The sequence below is a fragment of the Muntiacus reevesi genome, chromosome 11 (genome assembly GCF_963930625.1).
Source record: "Muntiacus reevesi chromosome 11, mMunRee1.1, whole genome shotgun sequence".
Classification (NCBI taxonomy): domain Eukaryota; kingdom Metazoa; phylum Chordata; class Mammalia; order Artiodactyla; family Cervidae; genus Muntiacus; species Muntiacus reevesi.
Window position 1 is genome coordinate 34456826 of NC_089259.1, and position 18176 is coordinate 34475001.

The window sequence follows — 18176 nt, forward strand, 5'->3', positions numbered from 1 at the left end:
GAAAAATATCAAGGTAGGCAATTTATAAGAATTAGGGACGTTTTTGTCACGTGGTCTCAGGAAATTTTTGCTAGTTTGCTTTTCTTTTTTGTAGATAGAGAAAGTTTATAAGAACGGGTGCCATGTTGTATTGTTTCCAAATGGAACGCGAAAGGAAGTGAGTGCAGATGGGGAGACCGTCACTGTCACTTTCTTCAATGGTGATATCAAGCAGGTCATGCCAGACGGGAGAGTGGTAGGTTTCCACAGGTGTGTTTTCTCTATAGCATAAACAGCCCTGAAGGAGCAGCAACGCTGACTGCATGTCTTTACAGATCTACTACTATGCAGCCACGCAGACTGCCCACACCACGTTCCCAGAGGGGCTGGAAGTTCTACATTTCTCTAATGGCCAGATAGGTGAGAATCTGTTCTACCCTCTCAGTTCTATTAAATTCTTCCTTCCGTTAAAAATAAAATATTTATAATAACCCCCTTTCTTACAGAAAAACATTTCCCAGATGGAAGAAAAGAAATCACATTTCCTGACCAGACTATCAAAAACTTGTTTGCTGATGGACAAGAAGAGAGCATTTTCCCAGATGGTACAGTTGTCAGGGTACAACGGTATGTTACCTATTAAGTTGGTTTCTAGTTTTCAACTTTCAATCAGTAATGAAGTTTAAAAGTCTTAAACTTTAATAAGTCATTCAACATTTTAGTGAGTTCAGAATCTGAGAGCAGGTAAGATGTGTTTGCAGCACTTTAGAATTTAAGACAAGTTTGAGACCAGTGGAGTCTAACGTTTGCTTAGTCTTTAGTCTAGAGATCTAAAGGATATGTAAAGAGCACTTCATGAAAGGAAGATGGCAGATACTTATTTAGAAATAAGTTTGGTGAAATTTGGAAACAGTGAGTGAGACACAGAAGGGACGCTTCCCTGTCAATTTTTAAGAATAACTGGACTCTGTATTTTGATATTCTGGGTCTCCCTGTCCCAGCCTAAGCACTTTTACTCTTCTGGCTTCTCTAAGCCAATTCCAAATTAACAGTTTCTTTCTTTATCCTTCTGAATGTTAAATTTCTTGAAGTCAGAGATGACTTCTCTAATCCACAGTGAAGAGCATCTTATAGGTGCCAGTATAATTAAAACCATAATAGAGGTTTGTCAGATCCAGTCCTGTTTTTAGTTTCACCCTCCTTTCCTGGAGTGTAAGCAGTTAAGTACCCATTAACTTGAATTATGTGATGTAAACTTGGCAATAATGTAGGAACTCCTTATGGTCATGGCTGTTTTTCCCTTATTGTGGTCTGAAATCTGGTGGTCTTTATCTGGTGCTCAACTAAAGAAAATTTGAGGAAGATCTTATGTGTACAGAATAGATTTCAGAAACTTCTCCATTTTGATTCTTACAAAAAGTTCCCTAGAGCCATCTAACTGATCTTCAGGTATTAAAACTTAGAAGTTTCTCAGTTTTGACTCTTATGAAGAGTTCCCTAGAGCCATCTATTTAATCTCATGACCAGTCTTTTCTCATCTATACTCAGACACATCCCATGTTATTAGTTCACTCAGGATTATCATTTTTAAATTGAGGTGTAACTGAAATATGACATTAGTTTCAGGTGTACCACAAAAATTTACTAGATATTTGTATATATTGCAGAATGATCACAAAAGTCTAGTTAACATCCATCATCACATAATTACATGTTTTTTCTTGTGATAAAAACCTTTATTCTCTTAGCAGCTTTCGAATGTGCAATTCATTCAGGATAATTGTGCAGTTTTTCACTTACAGCAGTGGTTCTCAAACTTCAGGGTTCATCTGAATCTGGAGGGGACTGTTGCTGGGCCCCACTCAAATAATTCGCATTTCGAGTGAGCTCTTGGGTGATGCAGACACCACAGGGCCACACTTACTAAGGCAGTGGCTCTCTAACCTTTGTATGTGGCAGGGAGCCACATATGTGTTCATACGAAATTTGAGAAATAACCAAAATAGAAAAAAACATTCTGTGTTGACAACTTCTCAACTCCAGCGCCCTAGCTTTGTTTTATAATGGGACATTATCCTTAAAATAAGGACCAGGGATGCTCTTGGAGAAGGAGTAACTGCCAGATTTCTCCTGCTATAATCTTCATGTTTTTATAAAGGAATTAAATTCTATTTAAAATTTACAGAGATGGCAACAAAATCATAGAGTTTAACAATGGCCAAAGAGAACTGCATACGGCCCAGTTCAAGAGACGAGAGTATCCAGACGGCACTGTGAAAACTGTGTACACAAACGGGCATCAGGAGACCAGATACACGTCTGGTCGAGTAAGAATGAAAGACAAGGATGGTAATGTTCTCATGGACACAAAACTGTCATGAAACTTTTGTGACTCATCATGAAATGACACTAACTTGATTTTCTTGTTAAAAGGAAATGTACATTTCTTGTGGATTCTGTGGTTTAATTTATATACTCTGTGTGTGCGCATCTGTGTGTATATATAAATAAATAGAAAAGACTTTGGAGTATAAAACTTCTTGCTTTTTATGTTTGAAGTGAACAGGGGCAGCTTTCATTTTTAACTTACCTCCCTTGTCTTCTATGGTCATAACCAGCATAGATATTAGTAAGGGGATGCTTTCTATGGTTGGTGATGGCTGTGAAAACCAGGAAGTACAAGAAATACAGTATCACATAGTTTTTTATCACACAGATTTTCCTACTGCCTGTCAGCCCTATCAAGGTCATGCTCAGAAACATCACTGAAGGGAGGAATCATTTCTCCACTTACTATTACTATACTCAATCAGTGCTGAAATTAAAGCATCGTATCTATCACCAAGGTCATAGAATGGGAAGTTAAAACAATGAGGGACTACACAAATCAGTCAAACAGGTAAGAAGAGTTCATTCTGCGAGTGCAGATCTCATGGGAGGAGAAAGCAGCTGTAATGAGGGTGATATCTGGTCAAAACAGGACACGTGAGAAAGGCGGGGCCTGAGAAACAACCAGGCAGTGTTAAAAAGTTTTCAGAGAAATAAGGAATTATATTTATGTAACCTCAGGATAGAAAGCCATTTTTGTTTTTTTGGTTGGGGGGCCCATGCTGTACAGCTTCTGGGGTCTCAGTACCCCAACCCGGGAATGAACTCAGGCCACAGCAATGAATGTGCCAAATTCTAACCCCTAGATCACAAGGTCCACCCTTGAGAAAGACTTTTAAATGAGTTAATGAGTCAAAAATTTGTCCAAAGACAACCCAAAAAGAAAAGTCACAGACTAGAAAAAGATACACATATCTGACAAAGGATTAATAACCCAAATACATTAAGAAGCCTTACTAGTTAAAATTACCAAAGATATGAAAGAGCAATAAACAAGCAACTAAACCAGTGAATGCATATTACAAAAATGAAGTATCTCTTTATAGTAGTATCATAAATTGGCAAATAATGGTCTGGCCACACTACATGTCAGCAAGGAACTCAAGACTACTAATGGTAGAGTTAGTTTGAAAAACAGTTACCTCAGGACTTAGTAAATTCCATTAGTAAGTATATTCATTAGAAAACCACTCATAGGTACAGAGAAGCTCCTACTGTAGAATAACTCTTATTGAGAAAAAACTGGTAACAACCTAAAGATCTAACAGAATAAATTATGTGCACAGAGGGATGTAACAATGCAAGTGAATAAAACAGAGCTCTGCATATCAGTGTGGATAAAATACTGTAAATAAAGTAGGGGGAAAGGCAACTGTGTGATACTGCACACACTTAAAAATATACGGAACTGTATATTGTTTATGGATGCCTACATATACAGTAAAAATCATAAAGACCTATATAAGCACGTGCTAAGTCGCTTCAGTCGTGTCCTACTCTTTGCGACCTCATGGACTGTAGCCCACCAGGCTCCTCTGTCCATGGGATTCTCCAGGCAAGAATACTGGAGTGGGCTGCCATGCCCTTCTCCAAGGTATATAAGCACAATAAACGCCGAATTCACAGTATTCACCTCCTTTGTAGGTAAGAGAATGATTGGGGAAGGGTAGAACAGGCGCCTACACCTGTGCTGACAGTGTCTTATTTCTTAAACTGAATATATAGGAAATATTTTTCCTAACGTGGCTAAAATATTTAAAAATTAAATAAATACGTGAAAGCAAATATTTATTAACTTTTTTCAAACAGTTCTTAACAGTTCAACATGTAAGGAATAAAAAAAGCCCAACACTATTGCAGAACAAGTGAAGGAAATAAGCCTGAAATGGTCTACATTGTAACAGAAAACTTTCTTCTGGGCTGCTACAGATGCTCTGTACTGTATACCTGAAAAACAGAAATGTGTTATTTTAAACGGCTGCTTAATGTTCAAATCTAGTTACTAAATTGTGTGTTACACTTATGTGAATGGATAGAGTGTGAGCTATTTACCGATTAACCCTAATAATCTTTGTTATTAGGACACTGGTTGTCCAGTAGTATATGCAGAGGTAAGAGTTATGAGCTTGAGTTATTTTCAGTGCTGCTCTCCTCCTTACACCCTGTAACTATCTGGTACCATGAACAATCAGGACAGCTGTTCAGTCCCAGCATTTTCACAACTATGGAACCTTTCTGATACTGGCACTCAGTAGTTTAGAAGGGCCTGTTAAGGAGAAATCTAGAAGACAAATTCTTGTTGAGCTTGGTTGTCATTCCTTTGAGGAACAGTGTGAACCTCTGCTGTGTCAGTGCTGTGCCTGAAGCTGACTGTAAGGATGAACAAGAAGTCATGGTACTTACATCATTCATCTCGGTCTGCAAGCCCCATTTCTACTAATGACATATGAATTGGATACTGTTTATCTTCATATAAAGTCACCATTTGTTCTGGTACCTGAGCCTAAAATGAAAAAATCTTTGTCAAAATACTATCATGTCTTTGCTGCCTGTTCCTCCTATGGCTGGCAAGAGAGAGAAGGCATTCTCTAAGTTTGTTTATAAATTTGTACTATGTACTTTCAAAGGTATTTGTGATGGTTTCTTGCTAAATTCCATTCTTTCCATCTTCTACTTTATTTGAAATGTAACTCATCCCCAAAGTTTTCCTGGATTAAGCCAATGGGCTCTTATTAACAATGGGCTTCCTTGTTAAAATTAATTTGCACTGTACATATAAAGCATACTTTATGCACACACCACATTTTGATTGTTGTTCATGAGGTGAATACACATGTATTTGTTAAGAATACTTGATCTGCTAGTATTTTCACTGGCTTCTTGAGAGAAACCTTGCATAAGCTCTTTACACTACTGCACACAGAGGAGTGTGATACGTACAGAGGTTTTCAAAAAGCACTTTCTAGTAACAGCACTGCTTCATTAAGAGCTCATTTTTGCCACAGCCAACATAGCAGAAATCCCCAAATCTCAGGTCCCCAAATCAGGACAAGTTGGGTGAGGATGAAGGTGAAACAACACTGGTGAGGATGAAGCTGAACTGAACATGTTTCCATCTAAAGGGACAATTGCTGCACCACTTGTGCTGTCATTCCAGAAGATTTATAATATTTAAATATATAAAATATTAGATTTTATAATATATAAAATATATAAATACTAGATTTTATGACACTTAAAAACAGTTTTGGTGTATAATTTTCCAGTTTTAAAACAGCTGTGTTATTAAACATGGGTATAGGTCAGAATCTGTGGGTCTCCCTTTTGTGTCTAAGCCTCTAAAGTAGAAAGCATATTAATACTGAGCATAACCTGGATTTTCTTATTTGAACCTTTTCATACAGTTCTATTACATTAAACAATTCAAACTTAGTATGACTACCATGAAAACCACTTTCTCTGATTTTGACAATTCCGTTCTAATTTTTCGAACTTTTAGGATGCAGTTTAAATGTCACTTCTCCCTTGTCGTACTTATTCAACAAGCACTTGGTTTTCTACTGGGCAGGGGCTCAAATACCATATCCCAGTCTCTCCAGATAGAAATCATTCCTGCTTCTCCCTATGTCTCACCCCCAAATATCTGTACTTCTTTGATAACACTTAATTCATTCTACTTCTATTAGTGGTTTACTAATAGAACATTTCCCTCGTTCACTTCAGTTCAGTCGCTCAGTCGTGTCCGACTCTTTGCGACTCCATGAACCGCTGCATGCCAGGCCTCCCTGTCCATCACCAACTCCTGAAGTCTACCCAAACCCATGTCCATTGAGTCAGTGATGCCATCCAACCAGCTCATCCTCCCTCGTCCCCTTCTCCTCCTGCCCTCAATCTTTCCCAGCATCAGGGTCTTTTCAAATGAGTCAGCTCTTCACATCAGGTAGCCAAATTATTGGAGTTTCAGCTTCAACATCAGTCCTTCCAATGAATACTCAGGACTGACCTCTTTCAGGATGGACTGGTTGGATCTCTTTGCAGTCCAAGGGACTCTCAAGAATCTTCTTCAACACCACAGTTCAAAAGCATCAATTCTTCAGCGCTCAGCTTTCTTTATAGTCCAACTCTCACATCCATACATGACTACTGGAAAAACCATAGCCTTGACTAGACGGACCTTTGTTGGCAAAGTAATGTCTCTGCTTCTTAATATGCTGTCTACATTGGTCATAACTTTCCTTCTAAGGAGTAAGCGTCTTTTAATTTCATGGCTGCAATCACCATCTGCAGTGATTTTGGAGCCCAGAAAAATAAAGTCAGCCAGTTTCCCCATCTATTTGCCATGAAGTGATGGGACCAGATGCCATGATCTTAGTTTTCTGAATGTTGAGCTTTAAGCCAACTTTTTCACTCTCCTTTTTCACTTTCATCAAGAGGCTCTTTAGTTCCTCTTCACTTTCTGCCATAAGGGTGGTGTCATCTGCATATCTGAGGTTATTGATATTTCTCCTGGCAATCTTGATTCCAGCTTGTGCTTCTTCCAGCCCAGCGTTTCTCATGATGTACTCTGCATATAAGTTACATAAGCATGGTGACAATATACAGCCTTGACATACTCTTTTCCTATTTGGAACCAGTCTGTTGTTCCATGTCCAGTTCTAACTGTTGCTTCCTGACCTGCATACAGGTTTCTCAGGAGGCAGGTCAGGTGGTCTGGTATTCCCATCCCTTTCAGAATTTTCTACAGTTTATTGTGATCCACACAATCAAAGGCTTTGGCATAGTCAATAAAACAGAAATAGATGTTTTTCTGGAACTCTCTTGCTTTTTCGATGATCCAGTGGATGTTGGCAATTTGATCTCTGGTTCCTCTGCCCTTTCTGAAACCAGCTTGAACAGCTGGAAGTTCATGGTTCACGTATTGCTGAAGCCTGGCTTGGGGAATTTTGAGCATTACTTTACTAGCGTGTGAGATGAGTGCAATTGTGCGGTAGTTTGAGCAATCTTTGGCACTGCTTTTCTTTGGGATTGGAATGAAAACTGACCTTTTCCAGTCCTGTGGCCACTGCTGAGTTTTCCAAATTTGCTGGCATATTGAGTACAGTACTTTCACACCATTATCTTTCAGGATTTGAAATACCTCAAGTGGAATTCCATCACCTCCACTAGCTTTGTTCGTAGTGATGCTTCCTAAGACCCACTTGACTTCAGCCATTGTAAGGAGCAGTGACTGTGCTTTGCTGGAGCAGCCGTGCAGGGACATCCCACATCCAAGGTAAGAGAAACCCAAGTAAGACGGTAGGCACTGAGACAGGGCATCAGAGGGCAGACCGACTGAAACCACAACCACAGACAACTAGCCAATCTGATTACACGGACCACAGCCTTGTCTAACTCAGTGAAACTAAGCCATGCTGTTTGGGACCACCCAAGACGAATGGGTCATGGTGGGAAGGTTTGACAGAATGTGGCCCCCTGGAGAAGGGAATGGCAAACCACTTCAGTATTCTTGCCTTGAGAACCTCATTGACTTACCAGTTCTTTAGTTATAGGATATTCATCTGGATCATTTTTTAATCTCAGTCATTACATCCCTGATATTTTATATCATTGCAGGGCTAATCAAAAGCTTGTTAAGTATAAACTAAGACATCATTTGAACAAGCCTTAAAATTAATCCTATAGTATTTACAGCATTATAAACTTTAAAGCATTTTACATGTAAAGCATTTTAGAAAATTACTAGAGATCCTTGAAATAGCTTCAAGAGAATCTTGGTCAGTTAAGACAGATACTTACCATGGAAGAAGCATAAAGTTGTTTTCCTTGTAGACAGTCTATCATGGCCCACAATGCTTCCATGCTCCACTTCGGACAATATGGTATTCTTGTCTTTCCTACATCTCTCACGGGTGGTTTAAACCCTGCCAAGAGAACCTTTATGGCTCGGGCTGGATACTGCATAAGATGAAGAGGGATTTGACGCAGTCTGTCACAAAAGAAATTCTAAAATTAAAAATGTTTTTTTTAAAGAATAATTAAAAAAAACGCTATTTTAAAAAAATGTTCAAAATGTCACAATTGGGGGAAAACTTTATGATGTTGGATTTGGCAGTGATTTCTTTGATATGAGACCAAGAGCACAGGCAACAGAAGAAAATTCAATTATATCAAAACTTAAAACTATGCAAAAAGGCACAATCAATAGAGTGAAAAGGCACCTTGCAGAATGAGAGAAAATATGTTCACGTTAAAAACGACATTTCTCCAAAGAGCTGTAAATGGCCAACAAGCTCATGAAAAGATGTTCAACATCACTAATCATCAGGGAAATGCCAAAGAAAGCCATACGATATGATATCACCTCATACCCGTTAGCATGGCTACTATTAAAAAAAACAAAATACCACCCAGAAGATAACAAGTGTTGGTGAGAATATAGAAAGAAACTGGAACCCTTGGACGTTTGGTGGGAATGTAAAATGCTGCTGGGAAGGTTTGGTGGTTCCTCCAAATACTAAGAATAAGCATATTATCCAGTGACTCCACTTCTCAGTATACTGAAAGCAGGGTTGTAAAGAGATATCTGTATGTCCATTTTCATAACATCATTCACAACAGTCAAGTATCCACTGATGGGTGTGTGGATAAATGTGTTAAATACATATGATGGAATATTATTCAGCCTTAAAAAGGAAGAAAATTCTAACAATGCTATAACACAGTTGATCCTTGACATTATGCTAAGTGAAATAAGCCAGTTATAAAAAGATGTGAGATACACCTACAATAATCAAATTCATAGAGGTGGAAAGCAGCATGGTGGCTGATGGCCTGGATGAAGGGACAATGAGGAATCATTTAATGGGTACAAAGTTAGTTTTGAAAGTGAAGAGCGTTCTGGAGATCTGTTGCACTAACCATGTAAATTGAGATAACACTACTTAACTATACGTTTGAAAGTGGTTAAGATGATAGATTTTATATGTGTATTATATCGTTATTAAAAAAATAATTACAAATAACAACAAAACTTGGAAAAATAACAGTGTTGGCAAGGATGTGGAGAAAATGGAACTCCTGTGTGTTGCTGATAAAAATGTTAAATAGTATAGCTGATATGGAAAACTTTGGCATTTTCTCAAAAAGTTAAACATGAAATTACCATGTGATCTTGCAGTTCCATTTCGAGGTACATACCCTAAAACAGTTGAAAGCTGGAATTTAAATGGATCTTTTTATGTCAGTGTTCACCACAGTATTATTCACAGACCAAGTGTCCATCAACAGATGAATAAACAAATGTGGTATATACGTACAATGGAATATTACTTAATTGTAAAAGTAATGAAATTCTGACATGCTACAACTGGATAAACTCTGAAAACATTATTCTAAGTAAAATAAGCCAGACATAAAAAGGCAAATATTGTATGATTATGTTTGTATGAAGAACTTATAAGTAAATTCATGAAGAGTAGAAGAGGACTCTCTGGGAGCCGAGGGAAAGGGAACAGAATGTTGCTAAGGGGTCCAGAGTTTTTGTTTGGGATTATGAAAAAGTTGTGAAAATGGACAATAGCAGTGGTGGCACAACACTGTGAATGTATTTAATGTCAATTAATTGTATACTTAAAAATGAATGATGGTAATTTTTTTTCTTTAAAAACTAAACAATTTAACATGGTAAATTTTATGTTATGTACATTTTAACCACAATAAAGAATAACTTTTAGAGTAAAAAAAAACTCCCAATAGTAGCTCTAAAATAGCTTTTTGAAGTAAAATCTTTTTAATTATTTTATTAAAAAAAATAGAACTAAGAATCCTAATTTAACTAAGTTTACTTTTTTGTTTTTTAACCTGTTTACTGTCAGCTTTTCAGATGATCCATAATCAACAAATTGCACCAGGACAGCTAGAGGATTAAATTCTTTAATGGAAACAATCTTTGCTCTATACCATAAGCCATCATCATATTCTGCAAGGCAAGGCATTTCTGAAAAGACAGAAAAAGGGGAAAATTACATTGCCTTTTATTTTCTTAGAGATATGTTTTGAAATACAGTAAAGTTCAAAGAAGATATAATCCCCATATACCCAGTATTCAGAATTAAATACTCAACAGCCATATGTTGGCTTGTGCTCTTTTTTCTGTTTATATACCCTGTTTTTCCTAATCTCTAAATTAGGAAAACATTTGAAGAAAAACATTTATCCCATTCTCAGAGTTCCTAGTTCTACCTCCCATGGCTTAGACCATCCTCCCACTCCTCCCACTTCTTATATGCCCCCAACTTTTTTCTTTTGGGCAGCTGTCTTCTGCAAAGGATAGTAAAATGGTTTCTATTATTCCACTTTAAAATTTCCCCTCCTCCAATCCAATTCCATTGCTTTCTAGTTTAACATTTTTCAATGGCATCTTAACTGTTTGCAGTACCAAGTTCTTAGACAGCAATTTACAAGGTTCTGAACCATATACTCCCAACCCACTCTAACCACATATCCTCAACGTGTTACCCAAACAGATTCCTTATTCAACTCCTTTAATATAGATTCCATATGTATTTAATAGGCACTTGCCTATGAATCAACTTTTAAGTATGCATACTTAACTTTAATTCAAGAATAACTATAGAAAAATGCACAAACAATATATGTATAGATAACTCCATGAATTACCATATCATGTACAGATTGTGTAACTTCCCTTGAGAGAAGAACATGAGGAAGGAATTGTTTCTTCTAGACTATAAATTAGTTTACAAAAAGAAAAAATGATAATGAGTTTATTCTTTCACTCATTCAACAAATATTTATGAGCACCTACTTGTGCAAGTTGCCTTCCTCAAAAGCTGGGGACACTGCAGTACAAAGTGTTCCTGCTTACAGTGCCCTTCCTAGGAGAGGAGGCAAGGGCAGAGGAGGTGGTGGAGAAGGGCAGGGCAGAGGAGGGAGGTTGGGGGGTGGGGGAGGAAGAGCATCAGGAAAGAAGACCTGCAGTAGGGGAAAGTAGAGCAGTGGTCCTGCTATACATTCCAGAACTTTCCAGGCAGGGGAAACGGCAAGTGTTGTTTATCAGCCAAACATGGGTCACAAGTGATTAAAATCTTACTAAGTAGCAGATAAGACATTAGGCTCTAGCTTTCCTTTGCTAAAGTATCCTCTGATAAATACAAACTACAAGGATGAATGCATCTCTATACATGACATGGATAAAACGTACAGACACCACTCAGTATTTCAGGAATTGTCACCACAGGTAACGAAATGCATTTTCCTTGTAGGAGAATCCCATGTATTTAATAAAGGATGGTTATATATATAAGAAAGGGAAAAAGCAGAATTTCGTCCATCCTGACAGGACTGGACACAATGTGAATTCCCCTGCCCTCACACCAAAATTCTCTAGGTGGCTTGTAATGAAATTAAGTGCCATTTAGGTCTAAATAACAACTCACAATTTGGAGCTACTGGCAAAACCTCAAGCTCAGAAAAGCCATCTTCGTGCAGTCAAGTGTTCACAGGTGGCCTAAGCTTTGGAAAATCAAAGTGCCCCAAGGCATGAGGCCAAGCTATATAGTGAGGGCAATAAAAATACCAGTTAACCTTAGAAACAACTCAATCTCATCAGCACTGAAACAAAACAATGATTTCATTAGGAATCCCACTTTCCTGAAAGACTGGTACCTGTTCTGAAGTCTGTCAGAGGAGGGAATGTCTCCACATTCTTATTGAACCTCCGCAGTGCCTCCTCGAGGCTCTCGGACTCAGATTCCCAGCCGACTCCACTGTCTTCTGTGTCACTGTGCTGGTTAAACAAACTACAACTTTCGACAGAATCAAGGCAAATATATACCTGAGTTGGGGGAACGGAAGGGAAAAACATTCAAATTCTGTAACTTTCAGTATTCATGATATGGGCAAAAGTACTGCAGCAAAGCCTCCAAAAGGCCCCATGGTCCTTATAGAGTTAAGTCCGCATATCAAACCAGACTTGCTCTCTGTGGCTGAAAAATGCCATAGCATGATGGTAGTGACTACTGAGCTCAGACTGCAGAAAATGTGGCCTCTGCCTCGGTGGTGCCTGGTCCGCCAGGGGCAGGCACATGCATGTCAGCAGGCCCAGGAGAGGCCCACAGGGCAGGAGTCCAGCACCAAGCTCTGGAATTGGATCCTGCAGCAGCACACCCCTTTTCCAACACCTTGACACCCTGGATTCCTGACTTTCATGTGTGTTGTTTTAAGCTGCTAAATTTGGGGTAATTTGTTCTGCAACAATAATAACTAGTTAAAAATCATTATAAAAACCAACAATAGGTTACACTACTATGTTTTCTGATGAAATTATGGAGTAAATTCTCCTCGCTTGTGAAGGAATAGTTTACTGTATAAAAACAGCTGAAGGACTGCACTGCCAATTAATTTGTCATCTCTTTTCTCTTGTTAGTCAAGCATATATAATTGAATTTTCTTTAGTGTACTTATTCACTCAGTCAATATTTATTGAGCGCCTTACTATGTATGTATCAGGTAGGATTCCAGGTATTCCAGGGACATACCAGTACCCAAAACACACAAATCCCTATCTTCATGGAATTACATTCTAGTAGGGAGATGTAGACAGACATAGCAAGAAAGTGGCGGTACATTAGAAGGTGACAGTATGAAAAAACAGAGCAGGGTAAAGAGTACGTAAGTTCAATGTAGGAAGAGGACAGGGGAATGAAACGTCTGAGATTTCTTTGGTGGCAGTAAGTTCAAACTTAAAAATCTAAATATTTGATTTAAAGAGCTATACATTACTGGGAAAACCCAAAAGTGATTAAGAAACAGTTGCCTTACTAAGTATAAACAGATATTTGAAGAAGAAACTATAGGGTAGGTAAACTAGAGGTCAGCAATTGTTAATAAAGTCAGGAAGATAGAAATGTGAAGAATCCATCCTAGAGTTAAGACCATAACCAACAGTGTTACCGAAATTACATACTTCACTGGGTGAGACAACGTGCTTAACTTGAACAGCATAGAGTTCCTCAGGGGGAGGCAGAGATGAAGACAAATATGGTGGTAAAATAGGAGTCTCGGTTTCAGGCAAAAGCAAATCCTAAAACAGTGCAAATAAATTAAAATTTCAGAATGACTATTACAGAAAGTCATTACATTATTAAAGTTCATTCCAATGCCAGTTTACTTTCTTAACAAAAAGCTAGCTGAGACTATCACAAAACAATTTTGTTGTAGCAGGACCAAAATGTGGTAAGCAATCAAAAGATCTTTAGAATGCTTTTGTCTCCTGCCTAAAAAAAAAGATGTTAACTGCCCCCCCCACAAGAATGTTTATTTACATATTATTATAGTATTTACATATACACATAATATTTTAGAAGAATAGTTAACAAACTGACACTGCTCAGTGGGACTGGGGTGTTTGAGGTGTAGAATGGGGGCAAGTTCTTTCCTTTTCACATTTCTGTAGTATTGCATTCATTTTTAGAGTATGTATTTTATAATAAAAACTAAAATAATATATGAAATGCCAGAAGAAGATTTAAGTTAAAAATCATCAGAAAAGTGTGCTCTCCCTTAAGTTCTATAAAAGGATAAAGAATAATTAAAAGTTATATGATTCCAAAGAGGATCACAGCAGTCAGCAATTGTTAAAAGCAAATATATATAAAAATATAGGTGACTTTTATTAACTTATAAAAATCCTGAATATGGTACTCAGTATAAATAGTACAATAATCACATTCAAATTTGTAGACTCACTTATGTAACAATTCCAAACTGGTGGCAAAACACATACTTGAACCACTTAGCTGATTTCAGCAAAAAGTGACTCTCCACTGTTAAAATTTTACTGATTTGTTACAAAACAGTTTACAGCAAGCATATGTTATTTTTATAATTATAGGAATCATTTTTGTAAATTTTTTTATTTGGCTGGGCTGGGTCTAGATGCAGCATGTAGGGGTTTAGGTTTCCTGACCAGGGATTGACCCAGCGCCCCCTGCATTTGGGAATGCAGAGTCTTAACCACTGGACCACCAGGGAAGTCCTTATAGGAATTAAATTCTACCTATAAAGCATAAAATTTTACTTATCAAAACACTTTCTTATCAGAGAATGCAAAAGGAAAAAAAAAAACACTTTCTGCACAGCAAAAAGCACACGTGACAAAATAAAAAATAAAAACAGATAAACTGGACTTCACCAATATTTAAAACTTTGGCGCTTCAACGGATATCATCAAGAAAGTGAAAAGACAACCCACAGAATGACAGAAATATTTGCAAATCATGTTTGATAAGGGACTTGTATCTTCATACCTATCCTAAGATGGCTAGGAAACAAGTCAAGATAACAAGTGTTGGTGAGGATATGAAGAAAATGGAACCCTTGTACAATCCTAGTACCAAAGTAACTTATTGTAGTCATTTGGATAAGTTTCACAGTTTCTTAAAATGGTAAACACAGTCATATGACTGTGTAATTCTCATGACTTAGTAATTCCACTTCTAGGTCTATACTCAAGAGGAGCAAAAACCAACATTTACTTAAAACTTTGTACACAAATATTCATAGTAGCTTTATTTACTATCTGTAAAGGTAAAAACAATCCAAATGTCCATCAACTGATGAATGGGTAAATAAAATGTGGTGTATCCATATAATGGAATATTATTCAACAATAAAAAGGACACATACAACATGATTCAAACTTGCAAACATTATGGTCAATGAAAGAAGCCAGTAACAAAGGACTATGTACTATATAATTCACTTTCTATGAAACGTCCAGGACAGGCAAACCCACAGAGACAGTTTCCAGGAAACTGCGGGGTGGAGGGAGGTAGGAAGTGATTGCTGCTGGTGTGGGGCTTCCCTTTTGAGATGAAAAGTTGTGGAATTAGATAGCTGTAATGATCACACAACTCTGTGAATATGTTAAAAAACCACTGCTTGTACTTGTACACTTTAAAAAGTTAAATTTTATGGTATATGAATTCTCTCAATAAAGCTGTTACTACAGAAGAAAATGCTTACTTCCTGATCTTGAATGAAATTCTTTGTATTGATGAAGTATCCAAATTTTTAAAATATTTAGATTGAAACTTACCTCAAACCTTATTTTCCATCTCTCTTCCTCATACTTTTTATTGTAATCTGTTGGATTCTGAAATAATATAGTATTATCAATGAAAACTTTACCTATATAATATTGTTTTAAGACACTTTCATTTCATTCCACAAAAACTGTGTGCATGTTCTTGTTGGCATTCATTTTAGCTTAACTATAGGAAAATTTAGTGTTCTGAGTAATTTAACATTGCAACAAGAAGAATCCTCAAATTATGCTAGAAGCATGTCAACAACTGTAATCAGTTTATAAGAGTGGGAACTCTTATCTTTCATTTTAAATGTCCACAGTGAAGAGTACATACATCTGGAAAAGACTAAATGATCTTTATAAAAACCCGTTTAACAGATGAAACACTTTTAACACAAACACACAGGGGCACATATGCACACAAACCAAACACTTCTCTGCTCAATAGAAATAGCTGGCTGTGAGGATTATGTGTATGTACAAAGTTATGCAATAGTTTTCCATTTGAGAGAAAAAAGTAATTTCCTTCACTGCACTGACCACCCACTGTCTGGTTGTGTACTGCAGATAAAATGAATATTCAAAAACCTAATAAGTGAATTGTAAGTCTAACAATATCTTGCTACATAAAATGTTCATGCTATTATTTATGGTGTGTACCCTATTTTGATAAAATACTTGTGGCAGCCTGCAATATGAAACCGTATCTATAACAGGCTAATGTTTTTTAAAGATATTAAACACAGAGGCACCAGGCAACTGGAATGGGCTGTTTACTGAAGCTAAGCTTAAAATCTGGCTCTGAGTTCCTACAGGCAAAACGAGGGAAATGTTATATCAGATATGAGGAAAAAACATTTTATCCTGGGAGTCAATTTCTGGCAGCAAACTTCATTATGATTTTATCATTCACATCTGCATTCAAACAATGCTGGAGAACATGAGCTTCTTATTAGGTTTGAAGATACAAAAACATTAAGTGAATTTTAGTGCAACTGAAAAGTTTTTTTTAGGACATTTATAAAGCTTTCTCAATAAAGAATTACAAATCCTCTAGGCTCTCTTAACAAATCAGACATGTAGGACTATATGGAAGACTTGAGGCATGAGACAAAACATGACAATTTTTAACCATATTTTTCTTTACAGTATAGATTTTAAAGAAACATACTTTACTTACTTCCTTCAGTATTTCCTCAGATTGTTCAAAAGTGCAATATTTATGGTGTGCCAAAAAATAAGAAAGTGACATTCCACCAAAATAGAGATGAATAGATAATTTCCCCCATGGATTTTCTGGTAGTTCCTATTTAAGTTCAATAAAGGAGATCATTACTATAAAAACAGTCTGAAGATTAAAACTTTATACTCAGCAAAAATGGAATTGGACTTCTGACAATCACAGTATTACTTGTTTGACTAGTGAGTCATTTTATAAAATTTCCTTCCTGGTATTTTGGCAGATAATGAAGCAATAATTCTACTACTTTGGTAGTTATAAAATATTTACATGCCTATAAGGTAGAGAGTTTTCTAGTTATCAGAAAATAATATACTATACATCATCTTTAGATGATACTAATAATTTATAATAAGTAGGAGGAGAAAGAAAAAGTATGCTTAGGGGTAAAGCAATGAAATTTAGGTAAAAATCCCCAAATGGTAGGAATCAGAAGAAATTAACAAGTCCAGGAGTCATAAATGGTTTTAAAACTCGTGGGTCCATTTACAGATATCAGGTACCTAACAAGCACCTGAGTGATGAGCTGACCATCACTCACTTGATACCAACTTGGTCCAAACTCAGGTCTCTGCTGAGTTAGTGTACTGCCTCCCAGCAGATCTCCTGCTTATACCTCTCTCTCCTGTCCAGTTTCCACCATTCAGAATGAAAACAACACATGAGGTCGGATCACATCCACTGCAGCTCTCTCAGCTCTCCTACTCCAGCTCCTTCCCAGTCTGCTCCCGCTCCCTGAATGCTCCAGGCATCTTTGGCCTAGAGCTCTCTGCACTGTTCTGCTATCTGCGCCGTGTCTCTTCTCACCATTTAAAAGTTTTAATCAAGTTTTATCTTTTTAGGGATGTCTTCCCTGACCACTGTATTAAAATGTCATCCCTCCCCTGCCCACCTCTCCCTATATGTGTGTGTGTGTGTATTTTTGTTTGTTTTGTTTCCCATCACTAAAATGGAAGCTCAACGAAGACTTGAGTTTATGACTCTCTGACTCTTGATGCATCTGCAGGCCAAAGACAGTGTCCAGCAGGTGAGAAGCACCCAGTCAGTGCCATCAGTCATCAGGCAGAGTGGCATTTCTGGGGGAGGTCAGTTACGGTAGCAGGGATGTAGGCAGCACCGGCATGGTTTCTGAGAAATCGAGGGCCTTTGGTACACTCCATGCTGTTCTCCAAGGCTAAGCCAAGCAGCAAAGTAAGCCACCTGCATAAACTCAACAGTGCCATCTCACAGGGACCTCCAGGACAGCCCACAGAGGCTGTGAACAACTGTATAGGCTTCTCTATCATTTTATTTGTGTCTGTGGCTCTTTTAAGATCTTGTCAGCCTATCATCACACCTTTCATAGAGAAATACTTCCTTATGGTTTTATATCTTCCTACTGGAATCCTCAAACAAGATCCCAGTTAATCTTCTCTTTACTTCACTGCTCAGGAACCTCCAACGGGCCTCTTGACTGAT

The 18176-nt window shown here is 37.4% G+C and overlaps 2 protein-coding genes across 9 annotated transcripts in view; one reads left to right on the forward strand and one right to left on the reverse strand.

Annotated features, from left to right (window-relative positions):
* CENPJ (centromere protein J) overlaps positions 1-2515 on the forward strand; it is a 39480-nt gene extending 36965 nt beyond the window's left edge. For all 3 annotated transcript variants that reach the window (XM_065902248.1, XM_065902250.1, XM_065902249.1), the window contains 4 exons: positions 95-235; positions 315-399; positions 486-606; positions 2165-2515. In XM_065902248.1, coding sequence (XP_065758320.1) covers positions 95-235; positions 315-399; positions 486-606; positions 2165-2360 — 543 coding nt within the window. In that variant the 3' untranslated portion in view covers positions 2361-2515. The remainder of the gene's footprint in view (positions 1-94; positions 236-314; positions 400-485; positions 607-2164) is intronic.
* Positions 2516-4124: 1609 nt separating this feature from the next.
* Positions 4125-18176, reverse strand: part of RNF17 (ring finger protein 17) — a 117934-nt gene continuing 103882 nt past the window's right edge. For all 6 annotated transcript variants that reach the window (XM_065901934.1, XM_065901931.1, XM_065901933.1 and 3 more), the window contains 8 exons: positions 16659-16784; positions 15488-15544; positions 13355-13471; positions 12055-12223; positions 10228-10363; positions 8164-8353; positions 4771-4870; positions 4125-4314 (listed from right to left, as the gene is read on the reverse strand). In XM_065901934.1, the coding sequence (XP_065758006.1) occupies positions 4772-4870; positions 8164-8353; positions 10228-10363; positions 12055-12223; positions 13355-13471; positions 15488-15544; positions 16659-16784 (894 nt within the window). In that variant the 3' untranslated portion in view covers positions 4125-4314; position 4771. The remainder of the gene's footprint in view (positions 4315-4770; positions 4871-8163; positions 8354-10227; positions 10364-12054; positions 12224-13354; positions 13472-15487; positions 15545-16658; positions 16785-18176) is intronic.